This window comes from Tiliqua scincoides, chromosome 4 (assembly GCF_035046505.1).
Source record: "Tiliqua scincoides isolate rTilSci1 chromosome 4, rTilSci1.hap2, whole genome shotgun sequence".
Taxonomy (NCBI): domain Eukaryota; kingdom Metazoa; phylum Chordata; class Lepidosauria; order Squamata; family Scincidae; genus Tiliqua; species Tiliqua scincoides.
Window position 1 is genome coordinate 185,709,234 of NC_089824.1, and position 22,746 is coordinate 185,731,979.

A 22,746-nucleotide genomic window follows, 5' to 3' on the forward strand; every position below is an offset into this window, starting at 1 on the left:
ATTCTGCTGAATCATCTCTCTTCACCTGCTCCCTGAACCAACATGTAAGCTGTGGTTCTGCGACACTCAGAACTCAAGCTGACATTTTCCACAGCCTGACTGGGCCCATCCCTGCATTTTCTGGGCATAGCGTCCAGTCCCGTTTCCCCCCCCCCCTCCCGAACAGCAACAGTCGCTGCTGGACCCGCTGCACAAGCCCAGCCGGATTCAGCATTCCATGCAGCAACCACCCCTGTGCTTGCTGTGAGGCACCTGTGTTGCAGATGGCCCCACTCCTGCCAGGTAACAGCCAACAATGTGGCCACACAGCTGCAGCCTCAGAGACCTGTCAGCAGAGGTGGCAGGAGAACCAGGCAGGGAGAAGAGGCTTCCTTCAGCAGCAGGAACTATGAGGGCAGCAACACTTACACCAAGGAAAGGGAAGGGTGAAGACCAGAGACGCTGGAGTATAAAGGTTCCCCAGCAGCCTATGAGGAGCTCAGTAAAGGGTAGGTATCTGCTCTGTGAGAGTGGCTGCTTGTGATGAAGATGAAGCCAGGTGGTTTCACCCCCTCCCCTGCCCACATCTGAGACTGCTTGGGCTCCTTTGTGCATGCCTGAGCACAATCCTCAGTCTCCACCCTGGCTGCCTCTACCTTGCTGTCAGCAACACCATTGACCAAGTGGCCAGCACTGACAGCCCCTGCCACCCAGACCGTACACCAACAACTAATAATTTAAAAACAGATCCAGTACACAAAAATCAATATTTTATTTGAACCAGTTCCTGAAGGGACTTGGTTTATTCTGTTACTGTACACATAGGTTTAATTTCACTTATACACCCCTGGCTATGGCTTTATCCAGAAGGAGCAACACTTGGCTGCTAACCACAAAGGCACCACACTGCAGGAGACCAGCACTGACAGGTACACAAGGCCCAAAGGAACACGTTTCCATGGAGATGAAGGAAGGATACGTATTTCTCTTACATGAGTGTGCAGTGGTGTGACTAGAATTACAAAGCTGGGCTACACATCCCAGGCAGCTGAATGAACCTGACCTGTTTCCAAAAGTGAAGTATAACAGAATCACAGGAGCATTCAGAAGTTTCTTCCTGCTCTTTGGATCATGTACAATCATTTTAAGTGCTGAAAAAAAAAATACTGCAAATGAATGTCTAGTTCTGCCTCCCCTTAACAAGCACCTAGGGCTGTAAGAGCCACGGGAATTTCAAAACAGATCAGTAGCAGCAAGCTAGGTCAGTCAATAGTATTTAAAGCATTTGACTAAAGAAACCAGACAAGATTATTTGTGTGTGGGACCAACTTGTAATAGCATACCCTATGCAAGATTACTTAGAAGTAAGCACCATTGAATTGAATGATACTTCTCCCTAAGTATGCATAGGCTGCAATCCTAAACACACTGCCTACGGAATAAGTCCCATTAAATTCAATGGGACACACTTTTCAATACGCATGCAAAAAAGTCTCATGCAACTGGACTTGGAAAGCACATTTTCTTCAATTACAATTGGCATTACTAACAAGTGCAGATGCCTCACTGCAAGGATATGAATTCAGAAATTACATTTTACAAGATCTCTGATATCACATAATTTTTTTAAAATCTTCTGTTCTGCATCCAGTAATATCTGTGTGCTACAAGCAAACACATATTTAGAATCTCACCAGCAGCATCTTGCAGATAATCCTCACATGCAGACTCCAAATCAATGTTTCATTCAAATCCACAGATCAATTTGGATGGACAATAGAAAAAGACCACTGCACTCTGCTCTTCAAAGTTTCACAGGAATTGTTGTTTGGTCAAATTTTTTACTCACTTCCAAAGTTGCATGGTCCCATGTACCATTTGCTACACATAAACATATGGGAAATGGAAAAGCTTCCTTAGACAGTTACCGCTGTTACATGTGACACAACCACAGAACTGAAGAAAGCTGTCAAGAAAATATCATTTGATTCAATACATGATACTAATATTTGTCATGATAAACCCCGAGCAGCTATCGTAAATGGCGTGCTGTATTACATTGTTGCTTGAAGAAACCCAGCAAACTAGAACCTGACTAAGCAACACAGAGTGTGGGGGCACTTGATCGTGATGTCATCACTTGGTGTTGACAATGACTCTGTCCGGAATTGCCACAGCTGAAGGAGGCAGCCCAGCTGGGTTGAGGCTGGGAATAGTGCGGGTAGTCCATGAGAGGGGATAGGAAAGAGATAAAGTGAGAAAAGAGCAGAAAGTGGGGCTGAAGATGAAATGAGGGAGAAAGCCTGGCAGGAAGAAGAGCAGGGAAAAGTAGAGAACAGGACAGAAAGAGAGAACAGGTGGGGAGGAAAAGGGAGGAGGAGAAAAGGGGGTGCAAAGATCAAGAATCATGAGAACAGCAGCCTACAATCCACTGGTCCATGAGTTTCCACCTGGCACTAGGCCAGCACCCACTAGGGATCAGGAAGACCCTTGCACTGGGAACTCTAGCATTCTCCTGCAGCACCAACTAGGTTGGGCTATCAGATACCTTGGCTGCCTTTACCCTGGATCAATGAAGTGGTCCTCCATAATCAGAGGGCTCACTATGCAGAGGAAACCAGAGTCAGCTAAGGGCACAACAGGGTGGGTGTACCACGCTTCATAATTTGTTGGATTATTACACCCTCTTCCTTGTGTTCTGCTAGTCATATGCAACACAGCAGGCCCCTTAGATGCATGGACTCTCACTCAGGGCAGGTACATTATACCCCAGCCCCACTGATGTCAAGCTGCTCCCTTGGAAGTAAGAAGAGGTGGCCACAATTATAGTGCAAGCAGAGCACTATGCTGTTGGTCTCATCTCTGTAATGGTGGAAATCAGGAAAAGTCATTATTTTCAAACAGCAGATAGCAAACAGGCCTACTTTTAAGAGGAACACAATGTTTGATGGATGTGCAGCTGTGATAAAAACATGGAACTATGTATTCAGTGAAGAGCCCATTTCAGTATGATTTCACATTCACAGTACTTACAAATGCAGTTGTAAGACACTCAACTTGTCTTTTGTACTTTTTCCATTTCAAACAAAATTAGTTGATTTTAATTCCACCATTTGGATAAATAAAGAAACCTTCCTGCTCCCAATTGGGATCAAATGGCATTTTCCTGGCAAGTAAACACCCCTCTTGGGCGAGACATATCCCCCCCTCCAATGTAGCAGAGTTGGGTTTGTAGAAAGGCAAAGTATGTGTATATTCACAACATCTAATGTACGCTGAGGCTTGCAATATAAAACCAACAGAGCAAACAAGAAGCAGATGTTCTCATTGAGCTTCCAATATCTGCAAAATATAAAGCTTTGCAATACATAAGTAATCAACAGTCAACGAGAGAACATGGCTGAGAACCTGACACGCTGGCAGGATAAGACAAGGACGGATGGCAGTTGCACTTCGTTTTAGGGAAGTTTTTTTGTGCAGAAAATTTCTGCAGTGCAGTATTGGTATACAGCAGGTTCTCTTCTTTCCTGTTCATTCATCTTTTGAAAAGTATCAACATAGTCCTTGCATTGCTTTGAGCAGAAATTTTTTTTTTAAAAGAGGAGGATGAAGGGTAGTCTCTTCAGGCCAAGCAGCATAAACAGGGACACTTCACACAGTCGATTGAAATTCTCTTTGCCACCCAGTTCAATGGATAAGCAGAAGTTCCAATTCTTCCTGTAATACTCCAGCTGGACAGGGTAAAGATCAAGAATTCCACTCAGATATGATTTACTTCCTTCCAGTTGCTTGACACTCACGGCAGCTGAATTGGAATCATTCTGACTCAGCAACGGGCAACACAGACCCACTCTGTTATGGCCAGCTGGGAACTTAAAATCACCCTTAGTAACAATTCTGGCATCTCACTTCTTTTGCAGAAACTTCATTTTATTACCTAAAATGGAAATAAAAGAAAAGAGATATAAACACAAGACCTGTAAGATTAATATATTTTTGCATTTCTTATTTCTCCACTGTGCGTGCAAGGCTGACAAAGCCTTGGAAGGGGGACCATCACTTGAAGCATTTTCAGCACAAAGCAGCTTACACTAACCATAGTGGTGCTAGAACTTAAAGAGGGGCAGGCGCTCACATAGAAGCAGATTTACAAAGGAAGAAGACAGAACTCACAAAATCGGGCTATTCCGTTCCCAGTAGCAGAGGAATATTATCAAGATAGACAGCCCTGCTTGACTAGACAGCTCTACAAATGACAAGCAAGAAACAAGAACAAAACTGAGCATTTATTTACCCAGACTGCGAAGGATTTTGTTCATTCCACTTGGCTCAGATTCTGGAATGGTTTCCAAATACTCAAAAGCGCGGACTTCAAACAAGCCTAGAAAAGGGAAGCATCATGCAGGCATTCAGTAAAGGGGAAGAATCTCCTTTCCTGTTCATCATACTAACCTTTATTTAGTTAGGTCATCAATAAACTTAATACAAATTCATTTGGTGTTTTTGAATTTTGATGCATACACATTTTAAGAGTCAAGGTCACTTATCTATAGTAACTTAGAAATTCGTGCAACTGGCAAGAATTGAAGCCTAGCAAATAATCTGACACGTGCTGTCTGTCTACAAGGTGACCAATAAGTCCGTATGCAGGCTTAAATAGGTTCAATTCCAAATCCACACACTCTAATGCAGGGCTCTTCATGCCCCAGCTCATGGCCGGGGTATGAATGGAGCATTCCAGGTGAATGGAGCATTCCATTCATCTGGGGAGCCTATTTACCGTGTCACTGATCTCCCCCAAACTGCACATTAGCCAGACTCAGCAGGCTTTGCACCTGGATTTCCAGACAAACATGCCTGGCCAGCCTGCAGTTTGGGAGAGATCTGTGGCATGGTAAGGAGGTTCCCCAGCAGAATGGAATGCTCTGTTCATGCCGGGGATGCCTTTCCCAGAATGCAACGGTCTCCAGTTTGGAGACCGCTGCTCTAATGCATCAGGACTTTGTGGCTACCCTGTAGAAGATGCATTTAAAAGAAACAAGCAGCATGGTTCAGGCACCTCCATTTTTTTTCTTTCTTAATTAACAAAGATTGTTAGGTAGTGGTGGCAATGAACTAGCAACGTTTCCAGGAGTTGAACTTGTAGGGTTTGCGACAAATTCCAAGATCTGAAGGCAACAGCATCTTACAGATCCCAGCAAGAGTGCAGACGGTATAGTCTGCAATCTGCAGGCATAAAACAGATCTGAATTTGTACTATTTTTGTTCTGCACAACACAGGATGCGGGACTGGATTTAGCAAGTCTCACCTTTAACACCATTCTTCCTGAGCTCTCGATCTTGTATGAAACCAGCAAACATTTGTGTCTCCATGAAGATGTCTAAGAAATGACGTATACTGCGGGAGGTGTGGGACTTGCGGAAGGGCTCTCGCTGAAATACTCGTTCTCCTTTCTCAGTGACGTGCATGTGCAAGGAGTAGTGTCCCACAATCTCCACAAAGAAGCGCACAAAAGCTTCTGATACTAGAGAGTCCAGAGTCACATCACCTGCCAAGAGGCACACAAAGCAATCACATCTCCTCGCTGGAGAAACCAACCTCCTTCATGTTCTTCCTACTCATCCCATTGGTTAGGTCAAAGGCTATGTCTAGCTAGGTCAAATGTCTAGCTATCTTAAACCGAGGCAGAAAAACAGACAAGTAGCTCAGGATGCCAGTAATTACTGTTGGTGCAATAATTACATTCCCATTCTAAAGAACAAAGTTTTTGTTACAAATGTGTAATATGTCCCAATTGCTTTATTCTGTCTATATTTTTTCTGTTTGCTAAATATTGCATGAGGAGGGGTGAAATGGTGACAAGGGGCTTTAGTACATTGCCCCTATTGTGGTTCTGATCCCGACTGCAACTCCTTCCATGCTATTTTTAATGGATAAAAAGGTCCCATTGGCTTTTCACCCACTATTTAGCAGAAAAATCCAAAACAGATAGGGCCATGTTACACATTCATCATAACGTATGGTTAAATACCAGACATCTGGCAGCAAACCCAGGTCTGGGATCCCAGGCTGTTGTTTCTCTGCTGCAAAGCAACAGGACATGTGTGCAGTTTTCGGGAGGAAAAGCAGGGGCCTTATGTGTGTGCTTTACTCTTGTCCCAAAAACTGCTTTCCCCTTGCAACAGCCCTCCCACAAACTGGAATTCCCAGGCACATGTTTTTGGTTATATCCTCTTCAGCGACTTCCCCCCACCAAATGCTCACACTTTCTGCACAGCCTTGTGGTGGAGCTTCCTGTGTACCCAGACCCAGTTTGCTGCCAAATGCCTCATTTTATCCAAATGGGACTTCCATCCTTTCTCTTCATGAAACTCTGCTTTGCAGAAACTAGTCCTCATGAATGACAAGGGCATCCTGTATTTTCCTGGGACCTTCCCCTTGCTTGTGTCTTTGTGCTACAGCCCCAAACTAGGAGTCCAAGACTGGTCTTAAAAAGCACATGTCTTTAGAAAGTTTACCTTCTCTCTTTTCAATACATCTTGGACCTGTTAAACTCATGAATTTACAGGGTTCCTGCCCCTAATTGTAAGAGCTGAGGCAAAGGACTCTCATCCATAACTTTTCACTGTTACCTTGTGTGTAACTTCGCTCGTGAAACAAGATTTCATTCCTTTCCTCCAAGATCTGTAGAAGTGCAGACTGGAGCTTGTGAGGTAGGATTTCATCCTCATCTGAAACCTTAAAAAAAAAAAAAAAGCAGTGGTTAGCTTAGGGCATTTAAAAATGGTGATGTCACTAAAGAACTGCATGTAGCAAATTTATTGGTCATCATAGGGATTATATCAGCATGTGATGCAAGTGTGCATGCCATGTGATCATATGAAATCAGTGTGCAATATCAGTGTACATGCCTCATGACTATACAGAATTAAAAAGTGTGAACCCAGTTAAAAAAATAGATACTTAAAGCAGATTCCACATATGGACTATCAAAATTAAATTGCAGAAAATGACACAACCATTACATAGCTCTAGGCTTTGGTGACAAGAAACAAAACCTAAACAAAAATAATCTATCTGAAAGCCAAAGTAATGCATAAGACCAAAGCATAGGATCAATCGTCGTAATACCTTTGGCTACCTGAATCCACATGCTGGCTACAATGCAAAACAGAAGAGTGAGGCAAAGAAGAAAGCATGTTGGACAGAGCAGATAGACACCAGCATTATACAAGAGGTGGTAGAAGCACAGATTTCCTCTGGAGGCCATTTATAGCAATCACCTGAGACTGCTCAAGATTGACAACCATCAGATATAGCAAACGTGTGTACCGTTGCCCAGGAAATTGCTCCTTGTTCTGTTTCATGGGACAGTCTCTAAACTCCCCAGTGTTTTTCCATGGGAATTAAGACCACATTCCTTGAGTTTAGGTGTTCCTCACATTTCACCCTTGGGCTATGAAGGGCATTGTCAAAGGACTAGAATTCAGTATCAAAAATACTGAAACTGCCAGGAGCAAAGATGTATAAGCTCCAGCCAAATACAGACAGTGAGGTTATAGGTTCCTAGGTTAATTTCTAAACTGTTTCCATTCATCCCTCTTTTTTTTGTAACTTTAAAGGATCATCCATTCATTATGCCTTATATGCCTGGACTTTGCATACACTCACACAGCCACACTTCTATGTAGTACTATTTATCCTCTGTCTAGTTCCATCTCAAAATTCACTTCTTCCATAATCTCTTGATCTTCATCCCCAACTGAAACAAAGCTTAATCTGAAATCCTGTGGGCACTTAACCACGAATAAATCCCACTGAACAAAATGGAACTTAATTTCAAATAAAAATGCAAAGGATTGCGTCACAAGTACTTGGGCCTGCATTTGCTCTCATTCAATGTTTCTATTCTTTCCTCTCTCTCTCTCTCCCCCTGCCCATCTCTCCCTTTCTGCCCCATCCACTGCTTAAATTTAGACTCTACATTTCTCTGGGCAGGGGACTGTCCTTTGATTGTGTTGCTCTGTAAAATGCTATGCAGACTGATGGTGTTGCAATAACAACAATCTGGGGTTAGCAAATCTTCCTCCAACATTCTGTTCGTTAGCTGATGCAATGAAGTACAAGCACCCAAAATCTTAAACTTAATCATGAACTCAGAACACAGCCACAAACCACAAAATACAAACCCAGTTTTAATTCTGCTTTGGGGAATCTAAATGTTGAACAGTTTGTGAATCTCTACTTGTTTTGCTTGCAGGAGTACCTTTAGTTTATAGGGAACAATGAAGATCAACAGAATGACATAATGAAAGTTTATTTTAAGAATAGCTGTCCACAGGAAAGGCTGACTGTCTAGACACTGAGAAGAAGAAATCTTGTGGAGAGGAAATGCAGAAAATGGAGGGGGGGGGGAGTGGAGAGCAAGAGGAAGAAGAACTTTCTCAGCGTCTTGGTTCCAACTGCCTTATACAAAATCACTATAGCCCACAGAACACACCTGTGGTCACCCAGACCAGACCAATGCACAGACCAAACAAGAATCTTGAGAGACTTGTTGCCCCTGGAAGCTGAGGGAATGGTTCCCTCTCCATTAACAGCAACCTACTGTCCAGATTTCACCACCATCAATTTTGAGACCAGCAAGGTCTGATTTAGAGCCAAACTAGATGTCAGGCAACAGATCCATGATTACTAATTTTGTCCTTTAGATATTTAAAAGCAGGTATGTCGGGGATGGGATCACAGCACTGGGTTGTTGTTTTTAAATCCTTTCCCCCACAAGCCATTTCTGCAATTTAAGTCACCTCCCTGAAGTTGCTATTAGCAGCTGAGGGGAAAGAAAAAGAGACAGGTATAATATGGGTAGCAGTCTTGTTTCTCCCATTGCAGCTAATAGCTAATTCAGGCACGGTGGGGGTAGATTTAAACTGAAGAAACAAGGAAAAGGGTGGGCAGCCTGATCCAGAGCTGCGCATGGTACTGCCGTGGCACCAAAACAGCTGCCGCAGCATTCTATACACAACAAGGCAGCCGCCAGCAGCTCCTCAGGGGAAGGGGATGAAAGTCCTCGGGTGAGGCAAGTCATCCCGCACTTGGGCTACTAGATCCTGTGGCAACCCTTGTGCTGCTGTAGAATCAAGAGCCTCTGTTTCAAGCCTGTGGCCCGACATGGAGATTCTGAATGTGGAGGAGCAGAGCTCCTCCAGTCCTGCCTCCCTCCCGCCTTGCTCTCTGTCAGCACACCTCCTCTCTGCCCTGTAACACCTCCTTCCCGCCTCCCCCCATGCCCCCACCTCCTTCTCTGCTGCCCAGCAGTTCAGGCTGCCACAGAGCGGCAGAGCAGTGGCGATCCACCAGTGCTAGCCCAGCACCAGCTAGCACTGAGTTAGCACCAGTGCTGGGGATGCAGATGTGCCTCATGACATGTTTGCAACCGTGCGCACCGGCGATAAGCCGGTGCACATGTTTAGGACTGGACCCTAAACCTTTCATTTCCCAGTACTGCCATGATTCAATTCTCACTCATACCATGACTACCTTAAGTCTTAAAAAAAATTAAAAAAAATAAAGCTGGCAGCTTCAATTATGAATTTTCAATTATGGAGTTTAAGTTTTAGACTTCTTTCAGTTATTTTCCCGCACCCCGATTGTTAACCATCCTGAAATCCTTTGCTCTGCTTTCCTGAAAAGCCAGTTAGTAGACAAAGCAACTTGACTCACCTGTTGCAAAAATGTATCAGCACACAGATCAACAATCAGTACCTATAGAAAGACAGAAAGACATGCTTTATTGCATGTATACAGAAGTGCATGAAATTCCTGGGCCCTTCATTTAGGTCTCCCTGTCCCCCATGCTGATTCACGTGACCAAGGGTCCAATCCTATCCAACTTTCCAGTGCTGATGTAGCCATGCCAACTGAGCATGTGCTGCATCCGGCAGTGGGGGGGGGGGGACGACAATCAGTGAGGGGAATGTTTGTTCCCTTACCTCAGAACTGCATTGAACCTGCATTGGTGCTGGAAAACTGAATGGGATTGGGCCCCAAGTTTTTCCATAGTTAAAACTATTGGACAATAGCCTGACTGAATGTATCAGCAGTGCCAGGCCTCATTTGCACACCAATGAGTTGCAGGAACAAACAAAGGACTCAAAGACCATCTCAAAGGGAGTTACTTGGGAAGAAGCTGGGTGAGGCCTTTAACTAGGGGCTGGTGATGATGGGCTGCAGGGAACCCAGGTGCTGGGGGTCAAAATAGTGCCAGAGAGATGGGTAAGCAAGCCATGGGGAAACACATGCAAGAGGTGTCTCATCTGTCATCAAATGAAGCCACAGGCAACAATACTGTGGTAAGGAATTAGGACCATGCAAGTCCTAAGAAAAACAAGAGGAGGAACTGAAAGACTTGTATTTCCCTCTGTCAGATGTTCTGGACACCAGCACCATAACAAAATTGTGAGGAAGTGCTACTGCACTGACTGTCTTGCTTCAGACGTGTCTTTTGAGGATAAACCCTTTCAGCATGGAGCTACCTGCATGGGGCAGGGATAACAAATTCAACAGCGAACACATATCAGCCCTCACCAGTGTAGCCTTTCTTCTCAAATGTATGAGGTTCTCATCAATTGTAGGTGAAATGGCATGGGATCAGCTTCTCTTTCAAAACTGGGGTGTGAGTTCACTGGGTGAAAGTCTTTGGACTAGCAGCTGGGTCACATGCAATCTAGCAATCCTGTACAGCTGCTGTTTTCAAACTCTCCGGGAGTTTGAAACCCACAGTAAGTCTTTGCGGGGGTGGGGGGTACAGCAGTTTGAATATCACTGCTGTACAATATTTGATGGCGATAATATGTCATGATGGAGTAAAAGTGTGTGCATTTATAAGATCCTATGTATTGTGCTTGTGTGGTCTGTTCATTTTTAGAGGATATGCTAAGTCCTTCCTAGAAATTTAGCAAATTCTCCAGCAATTAAAGACCAATCGAGTACTGCTACAGTCCATAAGACTCATGCTCCTGAAAACAGGACACTACTCCCCCCTGCATTTCTTCTCAGGTTTTCCCAGATCTTACCTCTTCAATAGGCAGGTCCTGAAGCTGTGTCAAGGAACAGGAGAGAATGCCAATAAGGAATGGGGTAGGAGAACAGACAATGTCTATCATAGAAGCTGGCAGAACAGGGATATAGGTGTGCTGCCAGGTGAAAGGGTATAGTGTTGCAACCACAGCATGGCCACATTTTGACAAGGTGCTATATGGAGAAAAGAAAGCATGGGACATTTGTCAGTATATGAAATCCACAGATAACGAAAGTTGTGTGCTACATAAGGCTTAAAATAAAAGCAAGCCAAGACTTTGCCAAAACAGGAATACAGACCATGGGGTCCGACTTACCTTAGATTGTCAGCAACAAAGATCACTCTCCTTTCCAGCAGGAGAGAAGCACAAACTTGGATCAAGTTTGAGATGCTAAGGCACTTGAACAGACATTCAAAGTCAACATGCTCTAATCGAGAATCTAGCGGACGGCAAAGTTCAATCACCTGAGGGTAAAGACATGGACAAGGATTGTGTTATTTATTTATTCATTGCCCCTCGGATCAAAACATTTGATGGTTGCTCCATAGAGCAACTTGGCAAGCTGTGAACTATGTTCAAACACAGTGGTATTCAGACTGGGGTGTTGCGATGCCCCAGCCTGAGGGCCCTGGCCTCTGCCCCCTTAAGGGCCTGGCCTCTGCTCCTGCTGCCTCCCTCCCCTCTCCTGCAAGCACTCACTGAGGTTTTCAAACTCCCAGAGAGTTTGAAAACTGCAGTTCTAACAGATAAAGGGCACAATCATAACCAATTTCCAGTGCCGAAGCAACTGTGTCAATGGGGCATGTGCTGTATCCTGCAGTGTGGGTATGTGTGTGGGGGGGGGCGGGGTCACAGAGGCCTCCTCATGGAAAGGAAATGTTTATTCCTTTACCTCATGACTGAATTGAGGCTGGATCAGTGCTGAAAAGTTGGACGAGACTGGACCCAAAGAGTGCCAACAACGAGTTTATATGTGAATTGATTCTTTTAGTGCTTCATTCTGGTTGTGAATGTAAAAGCACATTTAGAACCTATGGTTGGGCAGCACCAGCACTGGGTGTAGTAAAAGTGCTATAAAGTGCTTTTTGACACCATGTGAGAAAGTGGTGCAGATAGGAACTCATGTGTCATCCTGCGAGTTCCGCATTCCACCTGACAGCCACCGGGCCGGTAAGTGCTGTGCAATGGAGGGCCAGGGAGAGGACATTCTGGAGGTGGGGAGGGGTGTTGTGGGTTGGGGGAGGGTGGTTCAGGCCCGAGAAGGGGTGGGGATGGCAAAAGAGGCCTCCACTACATCCTAACCCCCATCCTGGACCTAAAAGCCCTACACAGGGATTCTTGGTTCTGGGCCAGCAATTTAGCCCCATTGAGCAAGCTGGGGCTCAACACAGGATAAGGAAACAAATATTCCCTTACCCCTGGGAGACCTCCCACCTGCTCAACTGCAGCGCTGGGTACAGAGCCCCACTGTGCCAGCACTGCATAGGATTGGCTTTAATTTATTTAAAAGGTTTTCATACTGTCCAATGCTCAAAGCAGTGTACAACAATAAAAATGCAATAAAACATACAACATAAAAACCAATTAAAATGATGGTGGAGCAGTTAAAAGGTGTAAAAAGAGCAATATGAAGTAATAAAAATAGTGAACATTCCTCAGTCATCAACACACCTCTGCTGTGATGCACACTAACCACAACTTTGCTATTACCTCATTGCCTGCTCCTGGCAGAAAGCTTTTCACAGCGATGGTGCGCCCAGGAGCAGGGAATGGTGCTTCCATGACGCTGCGCATGAATGGGTGCACCAGGGCTGGAGACATCTCACGTCTCTTCTCCACTTCATCTAAAATCTGCAAAAGCAGAACTTAGCATTACTGGACTGGTTCCTCTTGGCCACACTGCAAGTTGGAAAAGGCAGAAGGGAGCAGTGGTGTCACTCGGGTTCGCGTCACCCGGTGCAGGAGGCCAGTGCGTCACCCCCATGCAGTGGGCGGGGCAACACTCCAGGTGGTGGGCATGGTGATCTACCATCGCCCTACCCCCCCACTGGTTTTTTGGCTGTATTATTTTGATAGAATAAAGATATTTCAACGCAGTTTGTTTCATTGCATTCTGCATGAAATTACACATTGATTGATATACGAGTATAACATAATGGTATTATTTTTACAAATTGTGATTTTAGTGATTTTGGTCAATAGTGGTGTCACCTCCCCCCAGGGTGTCAACTTACTAACACCTTATTGGAGCAGTTCTCAAACTTTTAGCACTGAGACCCACTTTTTAGAATAAAATAAATAATTAAATTAAAATAAAACAAATAATTAAATAAGGGGATGCCAGCCCTGTTCCACCAAGTGAATTTTCTGTAGCCTGCCTGCAGTAACACCCCTCCCCCAAAAAGAATCAGTACCCCTACCCAGTACCAGTTCAATTTAAGTTCTTATATTTCAAGCATATCACTATCAGGACCCACCTGGTTTTACAAGACTGAGAGCCCAATCCTATGCCTGTCTACTCAGAAGTCCCATTATAGTGGGGCTTATTCCCAGGAAAGTGTGGATAGGATTGCAGCCTAAAACAAAGCCTAAAACAAAAAAAATCACCTTACCCTGTCAAAGCTCTGTTTCATTCTTTTTATGGGGGAGAGCTGCCTTCTGGAGCATTTGTTGAGCTCCAGTTGCATCAAATCAGGACCAGTCTGGTGACCTTACATTTCTCTTTGCCTGACCTGCCCAGGAGCCAAGGCACATTTCCTTACTTGTGAGTAAACGCGACCATATGGCTTAGTTTCACTTTCCATAGGGCTCAATACATTCACCAGCTTGGAGGGAGAAACCTCCTTCTTGGGTGTTTTTTGGGGGCTACATTCATTGGATCAGGACCATTCTGGTGTTGTTAGATTCCTCTCAGTCTGCCCCTTCTGAAGAACTAAGGCAAGTTCACCTAATCGCTAATAAACGCATGATACGGCTCGGTTTCACTTTCCATTGGGTTCCATGCATTTTTGTTTTCCTTTTTTTGCCAATAACTTTTGAAAGAAAGGAGATTTTTCACTCTGGGTTTTTGCATTGCATCCAATGGTATATAACATGATAGGGTTACTCCTACCCACCAAGATTTTAGCACGTCACCCCCCAGTGCGTGTCACCCTCCCTTGCGCATCACCTGATGCGGCCCGCACCCACCGCACCCCCCTAGCGATGCCACTGGAAGGGACTGAAGTGGCACTTCCACACACTTCAGCTGATGGCATCATTGCTTGGAGGCAGGATGCATATTACACTGTATTGCATACTATATAATATGCAGTGGGTGTAATGTGTATGGATGCTTGCAGTATCAATATAGATGTCTCTTTATCTGTAGCAGCCTGACCTTCCATAAAAAACAGTGTTTCAAGTGATTTCACCTGAGACTGAGTCAGCCACAGTTTCACCACCAGTGGGCGGTTTCTGCTCAAGCAGGGCACACCTCCATGCTCTCTTTGCTATCCTACTCACTCCATTCCTCATACCAACATTTTTTTCTAGTTGATATACACCATTTTCAAGTTTATTCTCAGCATTTTTAGCAGTTTCTCCCCTTTTTTTATTGCCTAGTAGTACATACATTTCTTTTCCATTAGTGATCTCTGCATTTTCCTAACCCCCTCCCCCCATCCACACACAAGGAAGCTTGGAACAGTTTGTCTGGGGGAGGTTATGTGGATTGATTAGCATTTTGGTTTATTGTTTAGGAGTAAACTTTTGGTTTTATAAAAAAAACCCAGATTGTTAGGAGTTGCCAGGCCAAGAAGGAAGGACCCATGGATCCAGTAGCAGACCTGCCATTCACTGAATGGGGCAAATGCCCCAGGCACGAAGCGCTACACGCCTCTAGGACCACGTGGAAGCCTCTTCAAGGCTCCCGAAGCAGCTTGCCAGAAGCACAAACTGAAATACTTCCAGTTTGCCAGAAGCACAGTTCTGTGCCAGAAGCACAGACTGTGGGGAAGCCTCAGTGTGTCCTGGAGTCATGCAAGGCTTCATAACAAATGGTGAGTGGGGAGGGGACAGATTCATGCATGGGGTGGGGGCGTCATTGCAGAACTTTGCCCTGGGCATGGGGCTGGGGAAGTCTACCACTGCATGGATCTGTGCATGGCTTCCCCACATGAGTGAGCTACAGGGCTACAGTTTGAAGCATCTCCCTGGGCACGAAGAGCCCAATCCTATCCACACTTTCCTGGGTGTAAGCCCCATTGACTCTAATAGGACTTACTTCTAAGTAGACATGCATAGGATTGGGCTCTAAAGCATTGATCTCAGATACTGAAGCAGACTCTTTCTGAACAATGACCCTGTCTCTTGGCTCAAGATTCCAAATCAGTCCTTTCCAGATAGGAACATGGGGAAGAGGAGGAGAACGAACTGATAAAGAACCAGGCCAATTATCTTTTCATATATTTTAGACATGAATTGAAATCTGATATTGAGATATTGATCTGACATCCTCTTGGTGGCAAGTGCAGTCTGAACATGGTCTGAACAGCTAACAGTGTCACCATAACTACATTTTGAGGCCTAAGGAATCAAATTTGCTATGAAATAGAAGACAGTCACTCACCTTAGAGAAAAGGTTGAAGCAGCCTAGGCGGCTTACCATGCAGTATACCTCTGGCAGCCTCTTCCCTTTTCCTTCTGGCTAAAAGATAAGAGCAGGCAGTTACACAACAGCAGCTCATCTTTCTGCCCAAAACTGCATATATGCAACAGGGATCAAATGTGTATACCTGTGGGCTGGGCAGAAATGGTTTAAGGAATATGCAAGATAACCAGACTGCTAAATATCTTACACCTCACTGCAGTCTGAGTTCCCCAGGTTTCAACTTTTAAAATGGATCTTTAAAAAAAAAAAAATCTTTGAATCCCAGGTCATATCTGTATATAACAAGAGTGAAGCATGGCTTTGTACATGAAAGGGGGCTACCCACCCCAGTAGTATCCATTTATTTATTACATTTATATCCCGCCTTTCTCTCCAAAGAGACCCAAGGCAGCTTACAACAATAATTAGAAAGAATACAGTATCCCATATCTACATACCCCAACGGGGGGGGGGGGGGCCCTCCCTAGGTGCATGGAAGAAGACCAGAAGATTTGTAAATTAAGAGGAAACAGAGAGAGCGAGAGAAAGGCTGCATTTGTTTTTCAGTTAGAAAATACCTGGAAGTAAAATCACTAGTATGCCTCTAGAATGCGAGAAATGTGATTCATAAAAAAAGAAGGATCAAACGTACTTCAGGGTGTTCTCGACTTCTCATCATTGTCTTAAAAATACTTTAAATGTATTCACTTCTGCACAATGCTTTTAAAATCTTGAGAACAGAAGACTCTCTTTGTCCAAGTTCAAAATCCCCTCCTCTACTGCCTCCCCTATTTGACGTACAAGATGGCTGCACCCAGTTTCCTTGGAACAGAAGACAGTTCACTCATAGCAATAGGATAACATTATTCATGGAGGTGGCCATGTTTTCTAGTCTGAGCTCTCAGAAAAGGTAGCTAGCATGGCAAGTGTACTAGAAGGTGATAAACAAACATGACCCTAGCATGCTGGGGGAAAAACCGCTCTCTAGCACTTCTAGCGATAGAAGCTGAAAAACTAACACAGAGAGAGTCTGATATAAACCAAGCATGCCCATTGTTCCTCAGAAGCCATGCAATGTTGAGACGGCTGTTGGAAAAAAACTTAACAGACAATGGGGAAGATGGTGTGCTGCTTGTGCCCCTATTGTGGAGGTGGGCATCAGAGTTGGAAAGCACGAGGAGAGTCCAACAATTAGTTGCAAGTCCCACTTGGAATTTTCCAAAACTCCATTCTGCTTATAGATATTCTGACCAACAACCATCTCAGCAGCACTCCACTCAATTCACAGGACTGTTGACAAGTAGTCACCCTTTCACCTGCAATTGTACAGTTTCCACATTAACACCAAATTGCTACTTACCAAGAGCTTCTTGCAATATCCGAACCAGCGGCTTCCATCCTCACCCGTCAGCACAAAGGAAAAGGTTTCACTGGACACCAAAAATAATTTGTGAGATTGAGCGAGTCAGATGTGACAGCAGCTAAAGCACCCTGCAGAGGGCCTTCTAGTCGTGACCTTGAATTATTACTGGATATAAGCATCACAGCTCTCTCCTCATTCTTATCACACAGAGACTGTTCAGAGGCCTGACTGTTTACAGCAGGTATCTCAGCAGTTCACTGCCTTCCAGCAAAGGCAGCTGCCTCTGCCCTGCCACAAATTACCACAACCGACAGCCAAGATATGACCTTCTGATCAGAACCTTTTAGGATCCCACCAAAATAGGTAAGCAAGAGGAGGCATTTATGACACAATGAGAACATAGTGAAATAGCAGTACCTAAGTGACAGGAAGAGCAAAAGGCCAATAAAGTATCACAATTGAGTAGTTGTTGCTTTAAATAGTAGTTAGTCAAAACAGCACCTTTTCCAATCCAACCCTGAGCCTGAAAGCTGCGCAGTGGTATGAAAAGGAAGACATCATTTATTTCTACAAGGTAGGCAGCTACTTTCTGGACATTTTCTACTATGCCCAGTATCATCATTCAATCCTCAACTCAGGACATGCTATAGAAAGTGGATGATTCCCAAGCCTCCCATTCAGAGAGGACTAAGGTTGAGGAGAAAAGCAGTCTTTTTTCTAATAACTGACCTCTTTGACTCTGATGTTGGACCCCAGTCTTTAGGGTCAGGGAAACAGAATTTGGGGATAACTTTCAGCCTCTCCCCTGTGTCCTTAGATTGCCGAATAGTGCTGTCAGGCTGCAGAGGAAAAACAAGGCATGTGTCAATGAACAAGCAGAGGCAGGCAATGTTTTCCTTTGTGTGCAACCAGCCAGTAAAGATGCAGAGATGAGGACCATACTGCTTCTTCACCTTTCACACTACCTTCACCCTGTTCTTTTCTCCATGGCTTGCTTATATTTGAGTGTTGTGATTTCTTTGTTATTTAAATCAAATACAAGGAAGTTACTTTTTAAAAAAAAAACAACTCTGAGGATTTCTGTGCTCTTCTATCTAGATGTTTTCAGGGGCCAAATAAGAGTTTTCAGGAATGACAATATCAACTGCAAAGTCACAGCATGCAAGTTTTACAACTCACCATTTCATGTGTATGCGACAAACACACTACAGTACTTGACATACATCATTGGCATTTCATTATTATTATTATTATTATTTTTAAAGGAAGTGGCAACTGTAGGGGGCAGAGGGCAATCAGGAGGGCATCCAACCCTTTCCCTTTGTGCTATGATCCCAACATAAATCATGCCTGCAAAGCTATTAGCCTGTAGCAGCTAATAGAAGAAAAGTTTCTTTTGGTGCCTGGGGAAGCTTCCCTCCTGGCAATAATAGCAATTTGGGAGATGCCATTTTCATCAGGACTTCAGTAGTGCCAGAAAGGGTTAAATGCTCCTCCTCATACAGTGTGGTCCTGATCGCCCTCCTCCAACAGCTGCTACAGTAGCCTAGAAACTAACACACAGGGTCAGTGACATACTTCACGAAATGCATGGTTTGACCCTAATTGAGCTTTCTGTTGAGCGCGTACTTGCACTAGTCCAGTCTTACTTGCTGGGTAGATCTGTAAAGCTTTCCCAGGAACTTGCCTTCCCTGCATGGAAGGGACTGGCATACTGTTTTGAAGCAGCACTATTTTTGGAGTTGGTGACAGTCTGTAATCACTGTGCTCACGGTATAATCATTGCTCCCTAATTACTGGGGCGATGTTTCCTTCTAGGTCCCAGTCTGAAAGACCCTCCTGCACAGATCTTGTTAACATCCTACAGAACATTCCCAGGCAGGCAGAGGGCAGAACAGACTGGCAGAAGGCCATCCATTTTGTTAACAGTGCTATGTAACTGACATGATGCAGAGGGACATGGTTCACTGTGTCTCCTGCATAAATGTTGGCCAACACATTTCCTTAACCTGTTTTTGTTATCAACAGCAGCCTGGATTAAGTCAGCACATCGTTGGGGATGATGATGAAATCAGCTGCAGTTCCTTTCTGCATTCACCCCCCTCACCTATGCGGCGCTAGAAACGGGTGCATATTCTCCTGAAACAAGGCAAGTTGCTTTCCCATTTTCTAGCAAACAGTTTAGAAATCCTACAGCTCTGGATTCTCTAGAGGAGTCTGAACACCTACATTTTTCGTTAACTGCAGGAAGGCAATGCCCTAGTGCCACTCAAAGGTTCGGCAATGCCCTAGTGCCACTCAAAGGTTCTAGTGTAGGACCATCTTCAGTCTCTGTGGCATTCAAAGAATCAGAGAGAACATCTGGAATAGTGTTCAGCTACCCTTTCCTTTTACCATTCATAAAATATAATTTCATTAAGATATTAGCAAACACCCTAATACTCCACCTAAACAACAGCACAAATATACATATTTAACTTTCAGAGAGTGGAGAAGGGCAAGCAGTTCTATGCAACCCACCTTGCTCGGAAACTGCTGTATGATCTGTGGGCTGTACGTTGCTTCCGATGGCTTCTTCTGTAGTGACACCACCACAAAAAGCTCAAAGAGCTGCTGCTCCTGGAACTCTATAAGGTCACGCTCCAGTGTCTGGTAGTGTGGGTTCCTCTTGGACTGAGCCTGCACTTGTAGTAAGCGCTTATGTCGACCTATGGAAGGCAAAGAACTCCATGAAGGTTTTAACTGCTACAGTATCTCCCATCTTGAATGGGAAAAGGGAGGCAGCATGGCTTCCACTCCACCAACACAACAGGGATTAAGCACTAGTCCAAGGTCACCAGCAGGTCTGTGACAGACCTGGGTATGGGAAAAGGTTCTGCATACCAGAACCTCATAGCTACATTGTTGATAGAACCATACTCAGTGATTCAAAATATAGTTTCTGGTTAAGCTATACAGGCATGGAAATATGGAGGCATGGGAGCCTATTAAGGGCCAAATCCTAACGAAAGCCTCTCCCACCAATGCAGCTGCCCCAGCAGAGTATGTGCTGTATCCAGTGGTGGTGGTGGCAGTGGGAATCTGAAGGGAACTCCATTACCTTGAGGAGACATTACCTTTCCCTTAACTTTGTGTAAGCCTCCTCTATCCCAATGGAACTCTTCAGATTTGTGCCAGTTATTTTGCTGGCACAGAACCAAGAAGGGGGATGCTCAAGCTACTGGCACATATGAGTGTTCACTGGTAACCACCTCCTCCCCATTTCACCTCCCTCCCTGCCCCCTTCCTGTCCAGAAACTTCCCTGTTCCTCCCCCATTCCTCCCATCCCCCAGTCTGCAAAGCCAGATTACATATGCTTGGGAGACCTCCCTGCCAGTCCACATACAATGCCTTTGTTCATCTGCACTGGTGGCTTCATTGTGCACACCAGCAGAATGTAATTTCCACCAGCAAAACATGTGTTCCAGTGGTGGGCCTGCCCATTAGGATCAGGCTGTCAGTTATGCTACCAATCCAAGAGAAACATACCAGCATCAGCAAACTGCCATACCTAACACCAGGACAGCACTGGTCTCTTCCTTTTCACCACAGCAAACTATCACAGAGCCAGAACTATTACAGTGCAGTTGCATCAAAGCTGTGGCAACTGCGGAAGTCTTGGGTTTAGTGGGTTTGTACCAAGTAAAGCAACTCAGTTATTTTAAACTGAAGTGCCTCGTCTCCCCTCCCACTTCTAGCATCTAAAGAGGGTGCTATTATCTGACCACCTGCACAACACTGTCAGCAGGAAGGAAGCCAGCAAGGGAAATAGCATGGCTGGCTGTATGCTGATGGACAGTAGTAGCGTGTTGTTGCACTAGGCTACAGACAAAGCTTTGCTCTGACAGCTTCCAGATATAGGGAGCAGGAAATGCTGGTGTGTCCAGAGCCATTGGTGCCAACTAGGCCGGTTGAGTCATGATGCAAAGCCAGTTTGGAGCCTGTTGCTCTAGTTGTTCTCCCTCCAGTGTTTACATGCAAGCCCAGGATAAAGGGCCAAATTCATTATGTATACTGTAATCTCACTCCAGTTTCTCCTTTTCCCAGCACAGGGCGTTTCACAATTTTGCAGGAGCATACAGAGTACAGAAGTGACTAAGCTACAACTTCAGCAAGAAGTTCTCAAGAGGCAGATGATCCAAAGAGGAACATGTGAGCAAGAGAGAAAAAAAGGTTGTTCTTATGCTTTACTGTGATAACACTATAACAAAATCCAGACATGTCCATGTCTGAATAGCTGAATATTTTGATGCTTCTTTATTAATTTTGGTGCAAAGATTTCAAAAATGCTGCTACTTTTGGCTTAGTATCAATAGTTACTATTCCAAAATCTACACAGTTGTGTGATACAATGTGTATTATAATGCGTTAGGCAACAGGATTTAAAAAAAAACACAGACTTTAAGGTAACTAAAAAAGTTTTGATGATACAAAAAAAATCTCTAAGACTACCAGTGAAATCAGCACCTCTGAATTGTATAAGTAAGATTAAAAATTCAACGTAAACAATTTCTGTGTTACACAGTGTATAATCTCTGGTCATGGAGCTGGAAAGAATCACAAATGTCATCTACGATGGGCCATCTGCAGGCTCAGCATCCATGAATTTAAATATCCCTGGGTGCTGAGCCTGTGGCTGGAGAGCCTCAGAGGACCTCCATACCTCCAGAATGTAACTTGAAGTGCCATCCAATCACGTCTGGAAGGTCTTCTGAGGCGTGAGGAGACCTTTTCTGAAAGGCAGTTCCAGTTCACAGGCGAAATTGCATTATTCACAGAATCAGGTGTCTGCGGTGGATCCTGGAACAGACCCACTGCAAATATGGACGGCCCACTGTACAGCAACCTCTGAAGTGGCAAAACTCCCTTGATTTAGTCCAGTGGTTCCCAAACTGTGCGTCATGGCATCTGAGGGCACTGCAGTGTATTCGCAGGAGTACTGCAGGATGCCCCTGCCATCCCCAGTTTCCCTGGGTGCTGTTCCCTGGGTGATCCTGGATCACAAGAGATCTCATGAGAACCATGTGCAATCCAAGATGGAGGAGCCTAGGAGAGCAGGGAAATAGAAGCCACCAAAAAAGAAGGGTGCTGTGTCCACAGTAAGTTTGGGAACCACTTATTCTAGACTATTCCACCCTGAACAAATGTTCACCGAGACTTTTCTTAGCTTCTGGAGAAGGGTATTCCACAATTGCTTTAGGCATCTTCTTCAATTTGCCCATTCTTACAGCTACCATCCCTGCCCACCATGCTCCATCCAAATCTGCCCTGCTCCATTCCTTTTCATCTTTCCTTCAATTTGAAAAAGCAGTTATTGGCTCTCCTGCAGGATGTCTATACACAGTTGTAACTGCTGAGTTCCCATCAAGGGGAGGTGGGTGGCTCATGGACATGCAGGCTGCAATTGCTAAGAGCACCAGAGGAAAAGTTGTGGATGGGATCGGTTTGCAGCCTGTCCTGTGCTCCAGTCTTTTATTATCTTCACTGGGGTCCTAGAATACAGTCCTCACACCCAAGCTTTAGCACATGCAGCTGCCAAGCAAGCTATTGCCATCCCAGTCCTGGGAGGTCTATGCTCTGTGCCCAAAACACCAGCACACTGAATATGCACTGAACGTCAACTTTCCCAGAAGAAAATCCCTATCGTCCAAG

General features: G+C 44.7%; 1 protein-coding gene and 1 long non-coding RNA gene across 4 annotated transcripts in view; one reads left to right on the forward strand and one right to left on the reverse strand.

Moving 5' to 3' along the window:
* Positions 1-767: 767 nt before the first annotated feature.
* Positions 768-22,746, reverse strand: part of DENND2C (DENN domain containing 2C) — a 69,305-nt gene continuing 47,326 nt past the window's right edge. Inside the window, exons 8-19 of the mRNA XM_066624913.1 lie at positions 19,575-19,762; positions 17,784-17,893; positions 17,052-17,121; positions 15,671-15,748; positions 12,772-12,912; positions 11,377-11,525; positions 11,056-11,233; positions 9,704-9,745; positions 6,613-6,718; positions 5,289-5,528; positions 4,274-4,360; positions 768-3,916 (exon numbers count right to left, since the gene is read on the reverse strand). Of these exons, the coding sequence (XP_066481010.1) occupies positions 3,885-3,916; positions 4,274-4,360; positions 5,289-5,528; positions 6,613-6,718; positions 9,704-9,745; positions 11,056-11,233; positions 11,377-11,525; positions 12,772-12,912; positions 15,671-15,748; positions 17,052-17,121; positions 17,784-17,893; positions 19,575-19,762 (1,421 nt within the window). The 3' untranslated portion in view covers positions 768-3,884. The remainder of the gene's footprint in view (positions 3,917-4,273; positions 4,361-5,288; positions 5,529-6,612; positions 6,719-9,703; positions 9,746-11,055; positions 11,234-11,376; positions 11,526-12,771; positions 12,913-15,670; positions 15,749-17,051; positions 17,122-17,783; positions 17,894-19,574; positions 19,763-22,746) is intronic.
* Positions 17,280-21,603, forward strand: LOC136648709 (uncharacterized). 3 transcript variants are annotated; one of them, XR_010794346.1, is made up of 4 exons: positions 17,280-17,417; positions 18,153-18,219; positions 19,083-19,203; positions 21,142-21,603. It is a non-coding gene; the product is annotated as an uncharacterized lncRNA (long non-coding RNA). The 3 variants fall into 3 exon arrangements; XR_010794344.1 differs by lacking the exon at positions 18,153-18,219; XR_010794345.1 differs by lacking the exon at positions 18,153-18,219 and having other exon boundaries at positions 21,147-21,603.